A 15,232-nucleotide genomic window follows, 5' to 3' on the forward strand; every position below is an offset into this window, starting at 1 on the left:
CAAAAGTTGATCATGCCTCTTCCTCAGTTGTTCTCCACCTTAGGACAGGGTCTTCACTCAACTGGAGCTTACCAGTTGACTAGCAAACCCCAAGATCCTCCTGTCTCCATCCATCCATGTGGGATTGATTAAAGGAGTGCATGACTGCACTCATCTTTGTTTAAATTTTTAAAAAATTTTTACATGGATATTAAGTATTTTACTCAGTTCCCCGTGCTTGCACAGCAAGCTTTACTGACTGAGCCAGTCCTCAGCTCAGAAAGAAGTTTATGTACTTACTCTGTTGGTGTCTGTGAGGTAAAGGAGAAATCTGAAGTAGCCTTTTTCAGAGTAGACTTGACACTGGTGCTTTTCCATTTTGACTACTTTCTTATTCTGCTTAGATTTTCAGCCTGACTTTGGGTGGGTGGGAGTGGGGGATTCCCTAAACAACCCTGTAGCAAGCTTTTTAAAATATAGTCAGAATTTCTTTTGTGGAACTGTCAGCTCCCCAATAATGACATGGAGACTTAATATTATGAAAGCTTGTCCTTAGCTTAGGCTTTTTCCAACTAGCTCTTATAACTAAAAGTCTCTGTTAATTTACATTCTGCTATGTGACTTGGTAATCTCTATTTTGTTCCATATGTCTGACTTAAAAGTCTCTGGCAATATCTGTGTGCCCAGGTTCCTCTTCCTCTCCCTGGAAATCCTGCCTATTCTCACTTGCCCAACTCTTGGTCATTCAACTCTTTATTAAACCAATCAGAAGGCTCCGAAGTGAAAGCACATCTTTACAGTATACACAAGTATTCTGCAGCATTTCCCCCCTTTTGTCTAAATAAAAAGGAAAGGGTTTAACTCTTAACACTGTAAAACTATATATAAGAACAATTATCAGATCTAAATAAAAAGTAAAGGTTTTAACTCTAACATAGTAAAACTATATACAATAAGGACAATTATCAGATAAGAATTACGTTTACAATGTATAGTCCATGTATATCTTCAAATTCAATGTTGACAGAGGTTTCTGTCCTGCCCGGTCCTGCAGCCATTCAGTCCCAAAGAAATACACAGAGGTCTACATTAATTATAAACTGATTGGCCAAGTATCTCAGGCTTTTTATTAACTTTTATAACTTATATTAGCCCATAATTCTTATCTGTGTTAGCCACATGGCTTGGTACCTTTTTTGGCAAGGAAGTCATATCTTACTTGTTCTGTGTCTGGCTTCTTCTCTGTCTGCAGACTGACTTTTTCTCTTCCCAGAATTCTTCCTGTTGTCATTGTCCCACCTATACTTCCTGCCTGGTCACCCCACCTATACTTTCTGCCTAGCTACTGCCCAATCAGCATTTTATTAAACAAGTATAAGAAACAAATCTTTACAGGGTAAAACCATTTTCCCACAGTGATTCGGAGAAAGTACTGTATTATTTATACTATTTTAATGAGTCCAAAGTTTTAACCTAAACCACTTTCTATCATGACTTGTATTACTATCCTAAAAATACCATTTTAGACCTTAAAGCATCTTCTTAGATCAACAGTTTATTTTTTTCTCTCAATCTTTATAAACTTTATATCTTTTTTGTAGGTTGTTTTTTGAACTGATAACAAACAAAAGGATATAACTATCTAGTCTTCAATCCCCATCAGAGACCCAAGAAGGATATAATATTACCTGAGTAAGCAGAAAGTGCAGAACAAACAATTTCTAAAACTATAAAGTAACAGGGACAGCTGGGTGCCTGGATGGTCACCTAAGGATTAATGTTGGGGCATTCATCTTTGACTTCTGTAGAATAATATCTAACAGACTTTTCTGTGAAGCAAGAATTTTGAAGGAGTATCCTACCTTGTCTTGGCAAAGTTTGGCAGTCACTTTCTTTTGTGTCTTCCTTGTTCAGTTTGGACAGTATATTATCAGCAGTCGAGGCAAGGAGAGTTTCTTGTTCAGTGACTAATCTTGCCACAAATAAAAGCAAATTGTGTTAGTTCTATGATTCCCATCATTCTGTTTAAAAGTAAATTGGTGCTGCCAGAAGCAGACATCTTTCACTGTCATGAAAAGTCTTATGTTATTAAAAACATTTTAAATGCCATATTCTGTAGGTTTATGATGTGTTTGAAGACCATCTTTCTATTTAAAATTTAGCTCTGTTTGACCTGGAATACGTACCTAACATGACTACTTGTTTGATTGTTATAGATAACTAACTACTAACTTGTGTGTCTTTATGATACTAAACAGCTTTCAAGAACTAAAATTTTACATTTTTAAATGAGCTGCATAGGTGTAACACCTTAAACAAGAACATAAAAATATATAAACTATAACAAAAGTAACCCTTAAATTTGTAATAAAATCCTTACCAATGTAAAATATTTCAGACTGGTAGTTGTTTTTTAGTTCAAAAGTAGACTCAACAATTCACCCTTCTAGCCCATCCTTTTTATACAGATCCCCCTATTTTTCCTTCAGAAAGAGATCCCTGAATCTAATCTCCTGACCATGACCAACAACAACTTATAATCAACCCCCTAAACGATGATAACCATCCATATTCCATTGAACAACCTAAAGCCACCCATCCCACCTCTTGGGAATGTGGGCATCGTGTTTTCTAGACTGCTTCCTGTTGTCTGGGGATGATGGCATCTCTAAGAGACCCTGAGAAAACTGGGAAGAGACATGGTAGATACTTAAAGTTGATAGGCTGGCCAGCCTGGAGTACACAACCCAACACTAGTTAGCAATAGAGACCCTGCAGCAACAAGGAAGGCAAGAATGATTTTGAAAGTTGTGTGTGTGGTTCTGCTATAAATAAATAACTGTCAAAATAAAAGCCAGTTCTTAGAGCATTTGCAGCTTTCCAGAAAAGCCTTGATTTACCACCATGTGACAGTTTTGACACTTTAAAGGCATTGACATAGTTTGTGCTTCTAAGCACACTCCCCCTTACCAAATACGTAGTGCACTCATGTAATTGTGGCAAGGGAATGCCAGGTGGGCTGGATCAGACTTTCTTGGCTTTTATTTAACGTTGTTCAATTCTATTTTGTAGGTATCATAGCTGCAAATGCTCTAGTATTCTGCCTATGGAGGGTCCCATCACTGCAACGAACCATGATTAGATATTTTACATCCAACCCAGCATCAAGTAAGTTTATCTTGTGTCAATTTATTTTGAGGTAGAAATAATATGGAAAATATGTTTTGTATTAATCAGAATGTTACAAGAATGAGTTATTTGTAGTAGTTAAGCACAAAGTACAAAGGCAAAGCCTATAAGCTCCTTGAGGAGAAGCACTTTGTCTCTCTTCTGCTGTCATCCCCAGAGGCCTGCAAGGTGCTTTACACATAGTAGGTGCCCGCCCTCTCTTCCTCCCTCCCTCCCTTCTTTCTTTTCTTAACAAATTATGGTCTGGGTCGGGCATGGTGGTACAACCTTTAATTTCAGCACTCGGAAAGCAGAGGCAGGAGGATCTCTGAGTTCGAGGCCAACCTTGGCTACCTAGAGAGTTCTGGAACTCATAGGGCTACATAGTGAAACCTTGTGCGCCCCCCCCCCCCCAAAAAATTAGATATATGGCTGGAGAGATGGGTTAACAGTGAAGAACACTGACTGCTTTTCCAGAGGACCCAGGGTTTATTTCATTCTCCCTCACGGTGACTCCTAACTGCCTGTAACCTCAGTTCCAGGATATCCATTGCCCTCTTCTGACCTTGTTGGGCACCAGGGACACCCAGACATACAAACAGACAAGCAAAGCACCCATACACTTAAATTAAAAGGAATTAAAATAAAAATTTTGAAGTTAAGATCTATAATCATTACAGGCTTATTTTTTTTTGAGGACAGTGTTATTATGTAATTTTGTGTCTGTAATTGAAGTAATTTCCTCATGCTACAGTGATAAGGACAAGTTTTTGAACTTCAGAATGTTCACTGGCTGCTTAAGTAGAGACATTAGGAAATGCTCTGTTAAACCATCTCATTTAAAGTTTTAATTGACTATTTTGGATTCTTATGCTTGATTTAATAACAACAAGGAGACAAGCTTAAAATGAGCAAAACTTATGGCCTACTATTGCATGTTTACCACATTTTTTCTTCTCTCGTAGAGGTTCTTTGTTCTCCAATGTTGCTGTCAACGTTCAGTCATTTCTCCTTATTCCACATGGCAGCAAATATGTATGTTTTATGGAGCTTCTCATCTAGCATCGTGAATATTCTGGGTCAAGAGCAGTTTGTGGCAGTGTACCTGTCTGCAGGTAATAGCTTTACTCTGGGAACATTGGAACTGTAAGACTCACTTCCCTACAGAAGGGACAGAGGAATGGTTACAGTGATACTCTGTACACAGCAAATGCTTGGGATGGATTTATTTATCAAACTGTGTGTAGAGAAGGGCATCACAGACAAATGGAATTGTTCCTTCCCTGCTTCTCTTCTGATAGATTTCATGTATGCTTGGTTTTCAGTGAATCAAGCCAACCTGGGCTTCAGAGTGACAGCCTGTCTCTACAAAACAGTAGTGAGTGTGCTCTGTTCTCTCTGTAGAATGGCATGTTGGCTGTCCTGGATGGCCTCTTCTCCACATCTCAACTGGGGAATTGTAGTATAGGATTCCAGGTTGCCACTACTGTAGAATGAACAGTTGATCAAATTTCACTTTTATTTTATGTATGGGTGTTCTGTGTAATAGTAGTAGTAGCAGTAGTAGTATGTTTTTACTCTTTTTGCTCTTTGTGGGGCCCGCCACTTGCCTCCCAGATAAATCATACAGAGACTTATTCTTAGTTATAAATGCTTGGTCTTAGCTTGGCTTGTTTCTTATCAGCATTCTTAACTTATATTATCCCTTTGCCTTTTGCCTCTAGACTTTTCCCATTCTCTTACTTCTGTAAATCTTACTCTTACTCTGTGGATTGCTGTGTAGCTGGATGGCTGGTCCTGGTGTCCTCCTCTGGCTACTTCTCCCCTCCCAGATTTCTACTTCTATTTATTCTCTGCCTGCCAGCCCAGACTATCCTTTCTCCTGCCTCTCTATTGGCCGTTCAGATCTTTATTAGACCATCAGGTGTTCCAGACAGGCAAAGTATTGCATCTTCAGAGAGTTAAACAAATGCAACATAAACAAAAGTAACAAACCTTAACATAATCCCTAGCAATTTTGCCTATGTGTGTGTTTGTGTAGCACATTCAGGGCTTGCTGAGTCCAGAAAAGGGTGGGTTTCCTAAGACTGGAGTTACATGGTTGTGAGTCATCATGTGGTGCAGGAAATTGAGCTGGGGTCCTCTGGAAGAGCAGCCCTTAATCCTAACCATTGGGCCATGTCTCCAGCCCCAGAAGTTGTTTTTAAAAATGACTTGGAGAGGCACACTTTTATCACAGCATGGGGGAGGCAGAAGCAGGTGAATCTCTAACTTCAAGCCAGCCTGGTTCACAGAGTGAGGTCTAGGACAGCCAGGGTACGCAGAGAAACTCTGTCTTGAATCCCCTCCCCACAAAAAAAAGACACTGAGAGTCAGGTGTGGTGGTACATGCCTTTAATCTCAGCGTTCAGGAGACAGAGGCAGGCGTTTGTTGTATGAGTTTGAGGCGAGTGTGATCTTTATAGTGAGTTCCAGGCCTGTCAGGACCCTGTCTCCAAAGAAAAGAAAAGAAAAATGATGTCGAGTTCTATGGCACTAAAGCCAGCAGGACCTAATAGACCCCTGGTCTCTGGAGGTGAGCCCAGGGATCTGAGATAGCTGGTAAGTTTGAGTACTGACCTTTGTTCATGTTGTAGATTAGGAAATGATACCTGAGAGGTAAAGTGGATACCCTGTGTCACTTGGTGAGTCATGTGTGGGGTCTAGGAAAGCACACATTATCCAGGACATTGCCCTATAAATTAGCTGAAATGATAGTAGAATGGGCTTCATAGTGGCCCCCTTAGAGTGATCTGAATAGAAACCTTACAGTATTGCTGAGCATAGCCTGTAAGGAGCTGTGGCAGGAGGATAGCAGGTTTGAGGTCAACCTGGGCTACAAAACAAAAGACACCACTAAAGAAGAAAAGCAAACCAGTGCTACAGCTGGAGTGGAGACTGAAATCCAGACACTAAGGGCTGGGGCGGAGGTCAGTGGTAGTGCTAGTCTGTGTGCTTAAGGCCTGGGCTCAATTAGCAGTACATCTAAAAGAAAAATAAAATAGTACTTTTTATAGGTGACTTGTTGAAATGTGGTTTATTTCATAGGTGTCATTTCCAATTTTGTCAGTTATGTGTGTAAAGTTGCCACAGGAAGATACGGACCTTCACTGGGTGCAGTAAGTATTTTTCATATCCCCTCCCTCCCTCCCTCCCTCCCTCCCTCCCTCCCTCCCTCCTTCCCTCCCTCCCTCCCTCCCTCCCTCTCCTTTTCTCTCTTTCTCTTGTTGTATATCTAATTAAATATTTTCTGATCTAATTTTAAATTTCATTGAGAAATGATTGTTTATAAGAAATCTGCAAATGAGTACAGCTTCCATATACTCTCATCCTGCTGTTACCTTATGTCTAACAGTAAATAATGAGTAAATTAACATGGCAACGATTTGTTTGACACATTTTTGTCAAACTTGGAATTTGTACATTTGTACAACTGAAGTGTTGAGACTGCAGCTTTTTTACTTCACCTTTGTTGGTTGTGTGTGCCACGTGTGGTTGCTCTGGGACTTGTGTTGAGGGGACAGAACATAGCTTGGTGGAACTAGTTCTTTCCTCTTTTTTTCTTAAATTTTGTTTTATTGTTTGTCCTTTTGAGACAGGGTCTGACTATATATTTCTGGCTGGCCTGGAATTCACAGAGATCCACTTGCCTTGGCCTCCTTAGCTGAATGCTGGGATTAAAGGTGTGCGCCACCATACCTGCCCTCTCTGTAGCTTTTAACTATTGTTTGTTTGTATGTATGTACTGGAATATAGTACGTTTTGGAAAAAGTGTGTCAGAATAATGAGAGCCCACTCTAAGATTAGATAATTAGATAACTGTCATTACATACTTAAATCTGCTACTGTGCTCTGAACACTACCTAAATACAGTACTGGACCATTCATGGTGGCATATGCCCTTCATACCAGCACTTGGCTAGCCTGGTCTACAAGGGCTATGCTGAGACCTTGTCTCTAGCAATGAAACAAACCAACAAGTGCTGTAGACACTTTGTGTATAGCCCCTGTGTGGACAGTGCTTTCGTTTCTCAGAGTCGAATGACCAGATCATAGGGTGCAGATGCTAATGCTTAAGAACCTACAGACTGGTAGCACATTGACCACCGTGTTCTATCCTTTCCTGCCAGCAGAGTGTGAGAGTCCCAGTCTCCGTGGCTTTACCCGCTCACAATGTGGCCTGGTAGCTATTTCCCCCAATAAAAGCTAATAATGATGTTGATGATTTTGTGTTTGTTCCTCAAGCATCATCTTTGAATTATCTTTTGCTTATTAATATTTTTAATTGAACTTGCTAAATATTCGCAATATGTTCTGGGAACAAGTGCTTTGTTAGGCTGTTGTTTGAGATGTGCTTGTGTAGCTAAGACTGACCTTGAGCTCCTCATTCTATTCCCTCTACCTTCCTGGCTTTTATCAGAATTTTAAACAGCAAACATTTTTTTTTAGCCTACCTTGTCTTATCTTGGAACAATTTCTTTCAGAGAGTATGCTGTTAATTTGCATGAAGCTTAATTTACTTATTAGAAGTCACTTTTGGTGTGCAGTGAGGAAAGTTTTCCCTGACCCAGTCACAAAGATTTTACTCCTATGTTTTGTTTTTTTTTAAAATTCTAGGTTTCATTTTAAATCAAAGTCTTAGCACAGATTCACTAGCTTTTAACACTTTGCCATGCATCATTTCCTCTCTAACCATACTTACTCTTTTCAGAACCATTTGAGCAGTTTTTTATCTTTGTCGTGTGTGTGTGTGTGTGTGTGTGTGTGTGTGTGTAAGACAGAGACAGACACAGTGCTCTTGGGCACACATGCTGTGGTGTGCATTTGAAGTTCAGAGGCCAGGTTTTGGGGTTGGCTCTTTTTCTGCATTTGGTTCTGGGTGCTAGATTCAGGCCATCAGGCTTTAGTGTCCAGTGCTGTCCATGTGTTGAGCTACCGTCCTTAAGAATAGCTTTCTTACATTGTGTCTCTTTGTTTCTGTATATTTCAGCATGTGCTTCCCAGAAACACAAATATTTTTCCATATTCCACAGCACCACTATTAAAGAGATAAACTTTATAATCCATATACCAACTATGGAAGTTGTTCTATACTTTTCCCCTTAAGCTCGTGTATTACATTTAGTTGTTATGTTTTTCTGGGCTTCTCAAAGCTGTCGCATTTCCACAGGTTGTCCTTGTTTTTCATGCTCCCAGTAGTTTAGAACAAACAGGGAGGCTATTGTGGATTCTTTTTCCTCAAGATTCAATCAGCTTGTCTGTCTTGGGCGGGGAATATTAGATAAATGGTATCCTCAGGACCATTTATGCTAGGACCAGGCACATGGTGTCTGTCTTTTTTTGTGGTGAATGTCTCAGATGTTGTCCAGCTTCTATACTACATTTTTCTTTTAAAATTAATATGTGTGAGGAGACGTTTTTAGATTATGTAAATACTTTGTTCATCAACTTCTCCCTGTCACATGCTCTACTGGTAATAGTATCTGTTGATTATTTTAGTTGGAACCTGTTTTCACTGTGATTCTTTTTGCAAAGGTGACTTGTGTATCCTCTTAGCTAGTGTCTTCTGTAACCACGTATCATTTCCCACAGCGAGAATCAGCACTGGCATAGCTCCTTTGGCTCTAGGCCATAGTTGATGTCTTCCATGCTGTCTTTTTTGTGTGCTGGGATGTTACGCCAAGACTCCTTTAGTCTGTCACAATTTGCCTTTCTGACCCAATACTTGAGAAGAATGACAGCAAAGCTGTTTGTAGAGAGTCTAACATGGAAATTTATTATTTTTGATAGATAAGTAGATTTGTTCTTAATACATTGTTCCTTTAATAGACATCTTTGTGTCTGCTGTGACCTGTGTTAGCCAAAAAAACTACCTTGAGTGCCTGCCACGCTGTATTTTTACCCTGTTCTCTGCACTTTGCACTCGGATCTTTGAAGTCCTCTGCCAGGCTGTGCAGCTCACTTGGTTCTGCTGTGTGCTCTCCAGCATGCTCTTCCTGTCTCCTCCTCTGCTGTGTGCTCTCCAGCACGCTCTTCCTGTCTCCTCCTCTGCTGTGTGCTCTCCAGCATGCTCTTCCTGTCTCCTCTGCTTGCTGGGATCTGACCTAAGCTCCACGCAGCTGATGGCCCTGAGCCTGGGTTTCCATGTGCTGCCTTGGCACACAGCACCTCTTCTTCTGATCTCAGAATTGCTTATTTTTCTTTAATGTCTTTCCTGCCATGCTGTAAGGTCCATAAAGTTGGAAACGTTTGTTCACCTTTGTGTCTCTAAGTATATAATATCATGCCTACTGTGTTAGGATTCAAATTGCTGAATGAATATGTATCATGAGAGCTAACTTAAACAAGGAATTATGATCAAGTTTTTTTTTTTATTAAATATTTCCACCTCCTCCCCTCCTTCTGATTCCCTCCCACTCCCTCCACTCCTTCTCCCTCTCCAGTCCTAAGAGCTGTCTGGGTTCCCTGCCCTGTGGGAAGTTCAAGGTCCTCCCCCCTCCATCCAGGTCTAGGAAGGTATGATTGAGTTTTTGAGATAGTCTACCATTCAGAATATTAGGATTATGATTAGCATTAATAGAGGTTTGTTAAATTTCTGTATTGCAGAAAAATATCTCAAAGCCATTATTAAATTTAAATTGTAAGAAAAAGCTGCCCCATAGCTCACTCCAACCAGTTAGAGAGCTGTTAGATATTCTTTCTTAAGTGTGTGGCATGTTTAATGCTATCCTTGGCACTCATTAAGCATTCATGTGGTCATTATGATATATTTAAGTTCTCCATAGTGAAAGTATAGTCTATTTCTAGGGATTATTTGCAGCGTTGTGTGGCAGCTTGGCTCCCTTTCCCTGATACTGTTCACATTCACAGTGAAAAGGTTTTAAGGTTTGTGTTCCCCCTGGATGTGGAGTGCATTGGCCTGCTCAGAGCCTAGGCCTCCCATGGTCACATGGTGTCTGCTGTCCTCACCACCGTGTTCTTTACCTTGCAGTCAGGAGCAATCATGACTGTGCTTGCAGCAGTCTGCACCAAGATCCCAGAAGGGAGGCTCGCCATCATCTTCCTCCCGGTCTTCACCTTCACAGCAGGCAATGTGAGTATCTGGTGAAGTTCTGGTCGTAGCCTTGGTCAGACAGCGTCTGAAATCTCGCCCTTAAATTGAAAGTAGAGGAGCAAAATTGTACCATTTCTCTTTTCTCTCCCTGGCTTCTAGGCCTTAAAAGCCATCATTGCCATGGATACAGCTGGGATGATCCTGGGATGGAAATTCTTTGATCATGCAGCACATCTTGGGGGAGCTCTCTTTGGAATGTAAGTTTGAGCAGAATCAAGTGCTGAGCTGTTTGCTTTTCCCACCCCTTGCTGGTCCCATCTTACTGGTGTACAGAGCTGGTGCAGCCATTTCTCTCCCTGCACTGCGTGTGTGGGAGAACGTGGTGTGTCTAGGTAGAGGCTGCTGTGGATCGTGTGCCAGTGTGGATGGTACCTGACGTCTGCTACATGCCAGTACCTAGCTAGTTACCTTAGGTTCCTGTTTAATGATAGAAACTGAGTCACAGGAATGGCAGGTGTTGAAGTAGAGAGTAGAAATTTAAATAGAAATTCACGGTCTTGTTTTGCAACACACCAGACTGAGCACACTGGGTGTGTGGTCACACACACAGTTGCACTTTAGGAAACTTGTGTTTGCCTGAATTTAAACAGAACAGAAGATCTTCCTAAGTGAAGCAGTGATGCCTTAGGTGGTGGAGCCGAGTGCTGCTGTGCCGTGTGTAATTTCCATGGTGACTAAAGAACGGCACATGCGTGTTCTAGCTCTTAGAGCGGCACATTATAAACAGTCTGAGACACAAAGACTTGAGAGGTAGCTATGCTTTGTGAAGTCTAAGTTTAGCTGTACTTTACATGTATTTTCATAGCATCTTTTCCCCTGGTGGGTTTTTATTATTCTAAACATTGCCTTTTCTTTTATTCTGAAGTTAATTGTATCAAATACACTTTAAAGTCCAGGATCTGAAAAGCAGAGGAGTCCTTTCTGGCTCTTCTGATTCCAACTCTTTTCATGTAGTGGATCTCAGTCATGTCCTAGACCCACCTTTTTTGTGTTTAGAAAGGAATCAGAAACTTGGGCTGTTGAGAGGGCTCAGTGAGTAAGGGTGCTTGCTGTCAAGCTTAATCCCAAGTGCAATCCCCAGGATACACGTGGTGGAAGGTGATAACTGGCTCCTGCAAGTTATCCTTTAATTGACATGCACTTACCCATGCACCCACACATGTATACATGTATCCTCACAGGTGCATACATACACATACACGCTCCCCACTTGTACACATATACATACCCATACATGTGTACATCCACATGCATGTATATCCATACACTGTACCGTGGATTACATGCCCCCCAAAAGGAGGAGTGGATAATTTGTCTACGGTCACACAGCCAGTGATTGCAGAATACTAGCTTGTTACACTGCTGCATCTGGAAAGTTTCTTCAACACTGGTGTAGCTTGGTGGTGATGCACAGCCTAACGTGTGGGGTCCTCAATTCAATCCCCTGAAGCAAAGCTGTGTTTTCCTAAGTTGGCATTAGCCATGTCGCCATTTAATCTATATTCATGAGTATAATCGAGTAGTTGCCTGCCAGACTGAAGTGTTTGGTTCTGCTTGTGTTAGTAGGCTCAAAAGATTTGGAAAGATCATGTTCATGGTGAGTTCCTGACAAGTGACTCACTTCTAAGGGTTTTACATTTGTTCTTGGGACAGTCCTTTTTCTCTTCTACATGCATGAGAAAATCTTACTTTAGCTCCAATTAATTGGTTTGTTTTGTTTGTTTGTTTTTAAGATGAGGTCTTTCTATGTAGCCCCTGTCTGACCTCTTATTCAATATACAACCCAGGCTGTCCTTGAACTTATGACAATTCTCATGCCTCAGTTTCCCTAGTGCTAGGATTACAGATGTGTGTTATTGTGTCCAGTTTTTATAAGCAGGAATTAAAATCCTGGTATAAGGCAAAACCTTTACAATAAAAAATGAATATTCAGATATTTTTGACATGTTAAAACGTTATGTTGCTGTTTTGGTGCTATGTAAATCAGATAGAGCATTGTTCAAAGTGTATTTATTCTTACGTGTATCAGTGTCTTACCTACATGTATGCTTGTTTTCCTTCATGACTGGTGCCCACAGAGGCCACAGGAGGGCAGTAGATCCCCTGAAACTGGAGTTTCATTCAAGGCAGTTGTGAGCCACCATGTTGATGCTGGGATTGGACCCGGGACTTAAAGAGCTCCAAGTGCTCTTAACCTCTGAACCATCTCTCCACCCCTTCAGTCTTTTATATATATATATATATATATATTTCTTTTTGAAACAGGCTCTCACTATATAAGCCTGGCTTCCCTGAGATCCCTCTACCTCTTACCTCTGCATCTCTGCCAGGATTAAGAGCATGGCCATCATGCCCATTCCCTTAAAAATTAAAACCAGGTTTCTAGGAAAAGATGAGGTCAATCAAGTCTGCTCTCTGCCTCTGAGAACACGAAGTCTGTTTGGAGAAATGAGTAAACGAGTCAAGGTTTCAAGAGTAGGTGCTTTCCTAGGCTGCCTTTCTCTGTCAGCTCACATCTTCCAGGAGCCATTGCCTTTTCCATGGAAGACTGAAGATGCCCTAAATTAACCCCACAACCTGTGTTTCATGTGGTTACAGCATGCCCATATGGTTAGCAATGTCACTCAGTGCCTGGGAGATGACCTCCATGCTGCTTTGTGAGCAGTAGTTGGAGCACAGGATCTCAGGTGTGGGTTCTGTTCGCTCTTACTTTGATGATTTGTGGTTGGAGGGCTGAACAGATTAAGGAATTACACCTTTCACCTTCACTGCTCATTGCCTGCAGGCAGGTTTTGTGTGTGCAGGCCTCCCTCTTTGTGTAGGCAGGTGGAAATGGCAGGAGGACATATATACCATTGTAGTCCTCATTAGTAAGTCCCATGCCTGACATTTCTTCTTTTTAATCATTGTTTTTTTTTAAAAAAAAAGAGTCAGTATGTAACATGAAGGCCAGCTTGTTGGGGTTTCTGTCCCGCCTGGTACCCCAACAAGCTGGCAAGCCCCAAAGAAAGTCACACAGAGGATTCCATAAAATTATAAACTGGTTGGTCCATTAGCTCAGTCTTCTTATTTGCTCTTGTAGCTTATATTAACCCATTATTCTTATCTGTGTTAGCCACATGACTCCATAGCTTTCACAGCTGGGCAAATTACATCCTGCCTCTTTGGTGGTCTGTGCAGGAGTGGGAGGAATGGGCTTCCTCCTTTCCAGCATTCTCCTATTCTTGTCGCCCCACCTCTACTTCCTGTCTGGGTGACCTGCCTATACTTCCTACCTGGCCAATCAGCGTTTTATTAAAATACATGATTGACAGAATACAGATAATTCTCCCGCACCACTAGTGTACCTTTGGTTAGACCTTGGGTGGTACACAAAGCTATTAGCATTTTGAGCAAATTATTTTCTTATATACTTCTTTTCGTTTAGTCTGTAAAGAGAAAAACAAAGGTAGATATGGTTGTTTATGCTTCTCTTTACAGCTTTTGGGAGGTAGAATTGTCATGAGTATCCAGAACATTGTGAGAACTTGTCTCGAAAATAAACAAGGAATCATGATGGTTAACTTTCTGAAGTGAATAAAAAAGTTATAATTTAGGGCCTTTAGATGGTTCTTTGGCTAAAGGCATTTTGCACAAAGCCTCACAGACTTAGTCCCATCGCTGGGACATACATGATGTTCTAAGACCTTTACACACAGACCATGGTATCCGTTCCTCCTCCCCCAAGATACAGAATGTCAAGAATAATGTTTAATAACTGTGTAAAGCTGTGACGTAGTTCCAGACAGCCACTCAGGCCCATCCTGCTTTTGTCCTTTATATATAAATATCAAAGCTTTATATCAAATTACCTATTGTATTCTGTTTATTGGAGTGACTATGACATTTAAAGTTTCAACTTGGGGCTACACAGACGGCTCAGCAGTTAAGAGCACTGGCTGTTCTTGCACAGACATACATGCAGGCAAAGCACCCACTCACAGAAAACAAATACTCTTTTTAATGAAAACAAAAAACAAAAAGCAAAGCAAAAACAAAGCAAAACAAAACAAAAAAAACCAAAACAAAAAACTTTGTGTCACTCGATGCTGTGATGATGTTTAGATTTGCATGTCACATAGTTTGAACATTGGACTCTTTGTCTTTCTCCAGATGGTATATCACTTATGGTCATGAACTCATTTGGAAGAACAGGGAGCCTCTAGTGAAAATCTGGCATGAGATAAGGACTAATGGCCCCAAAAAAGGAGGTGGCTCTAAGTGATGCAAAACTGGCCAGTATGGTACATCTGCTCCTTGCTGCCTGGAAGACTCAGCATCCGGCCACCCCAGTGTTTTAAATGTTCTCAGTACATGTCTCATTAGCAAATTATGGCAAAGTTATGAAATAAATGTTTATATCTCTAGTTTGTAAATGGTATTTGCTCCTTTGGAGTACTGGTGCTCTTGCTTGGTTTGTTAAATATGTCATTCTTCAAGCCTGGAACCTGGTGAGAGATCCTCAACAGATTTGATGGGACCTTGGAGGAGCCTTGGTTTTATGCCTGACCTAGCATCTACTTAGTATTGGTTCTGACTTCCTTTCGACAGTAGAAAGTTGAGGGCATTTTCTGTTTGACATAGTCTGGAATAACAACCACAACACTTCCAAACATTTCGCTAAATGACTTTTCTGGCAGTGAGCAACATATCTAGAAACTTGTTTTAGAATTTACTTTCTATATAAAAGATGCAGCTAAAATAAGAGGAGAAGAGGGGGTTGGGAAGATGGCTCAGGTAGAAGAGTTGCGTGCCATGAAAACATGAGGAGCTAAGGTTGGATCCTAACACCACAGAAAACTGTTGTGGTGGCACACACCTGTAATCCCAGTGTGGTGGCCAGGTGAGTCCCCGGGTTCATTGGCTAGATGGATTACCCAATTGATGAGCTTC

At 41.0% G+C, this 15,232-nt stretch overlaps 1 protein-coding gene across 2 annotated transcripts in view; it reads left to right on the top strand.

Annotated features, from left to right (window-relative positions):
- Parl (presenilin associated rhomboid like) overlaps nucleotides 1-14,715 on the top strand; it is a 28,262-nt gene extending 13,547 nt beyond the window's left edge. For both annotated transcript variants that reach the window (XM_048453751.3, XM_085685319.2), the window contains 6 exons: nucleotides 3,052-3,147; nucleotides 4,113-4,262; nucleotides 6,235-6,305; nucleotides 10,178-10,279; nucleotides 10,400-10,497; nucleotides 14,453-14,715. In XM_048453751.3, coding sequence (XP_048309708.1) covers nucleotides 3,052-3,147; nucleotides 4,113-4,262; nucleotides 6,235-6,305; nucleotides 10,178-10,279; nucleotides 10,400-10,497; nucleotides 14,453-14,564 — 629 coding nt within the window. In that variant the 3' untranslated portion in view covers nucleotides 14,565-14,715. The remainder of the gene's footprint in view (nucleotides 1-3,051; nucleotides 3,148-4,112; nucleotides 4,263-6,234; nucleotides 6,306-10,177; nucleotides 10,280-10,399; nucleotides 10,498-14,452) is intronic.
- Nucleotides 14,716-15,232: the final 517 nt, after the last annotated feature.

This window comes from Myodes glareolus, chromosome 2 (assembly GCF_982192425.1).
Source record: "Myodes glareolus chromosome 2, mMyoGla1.1, whole genome shotgun sequence".
NCBI classification, from domain to species: domain Eukaryota; kingdom Metazoa; phylum Chordata; class Mammalia; order Rodentia; family Cricetidae; genus Myodes; species Myodes glareolus.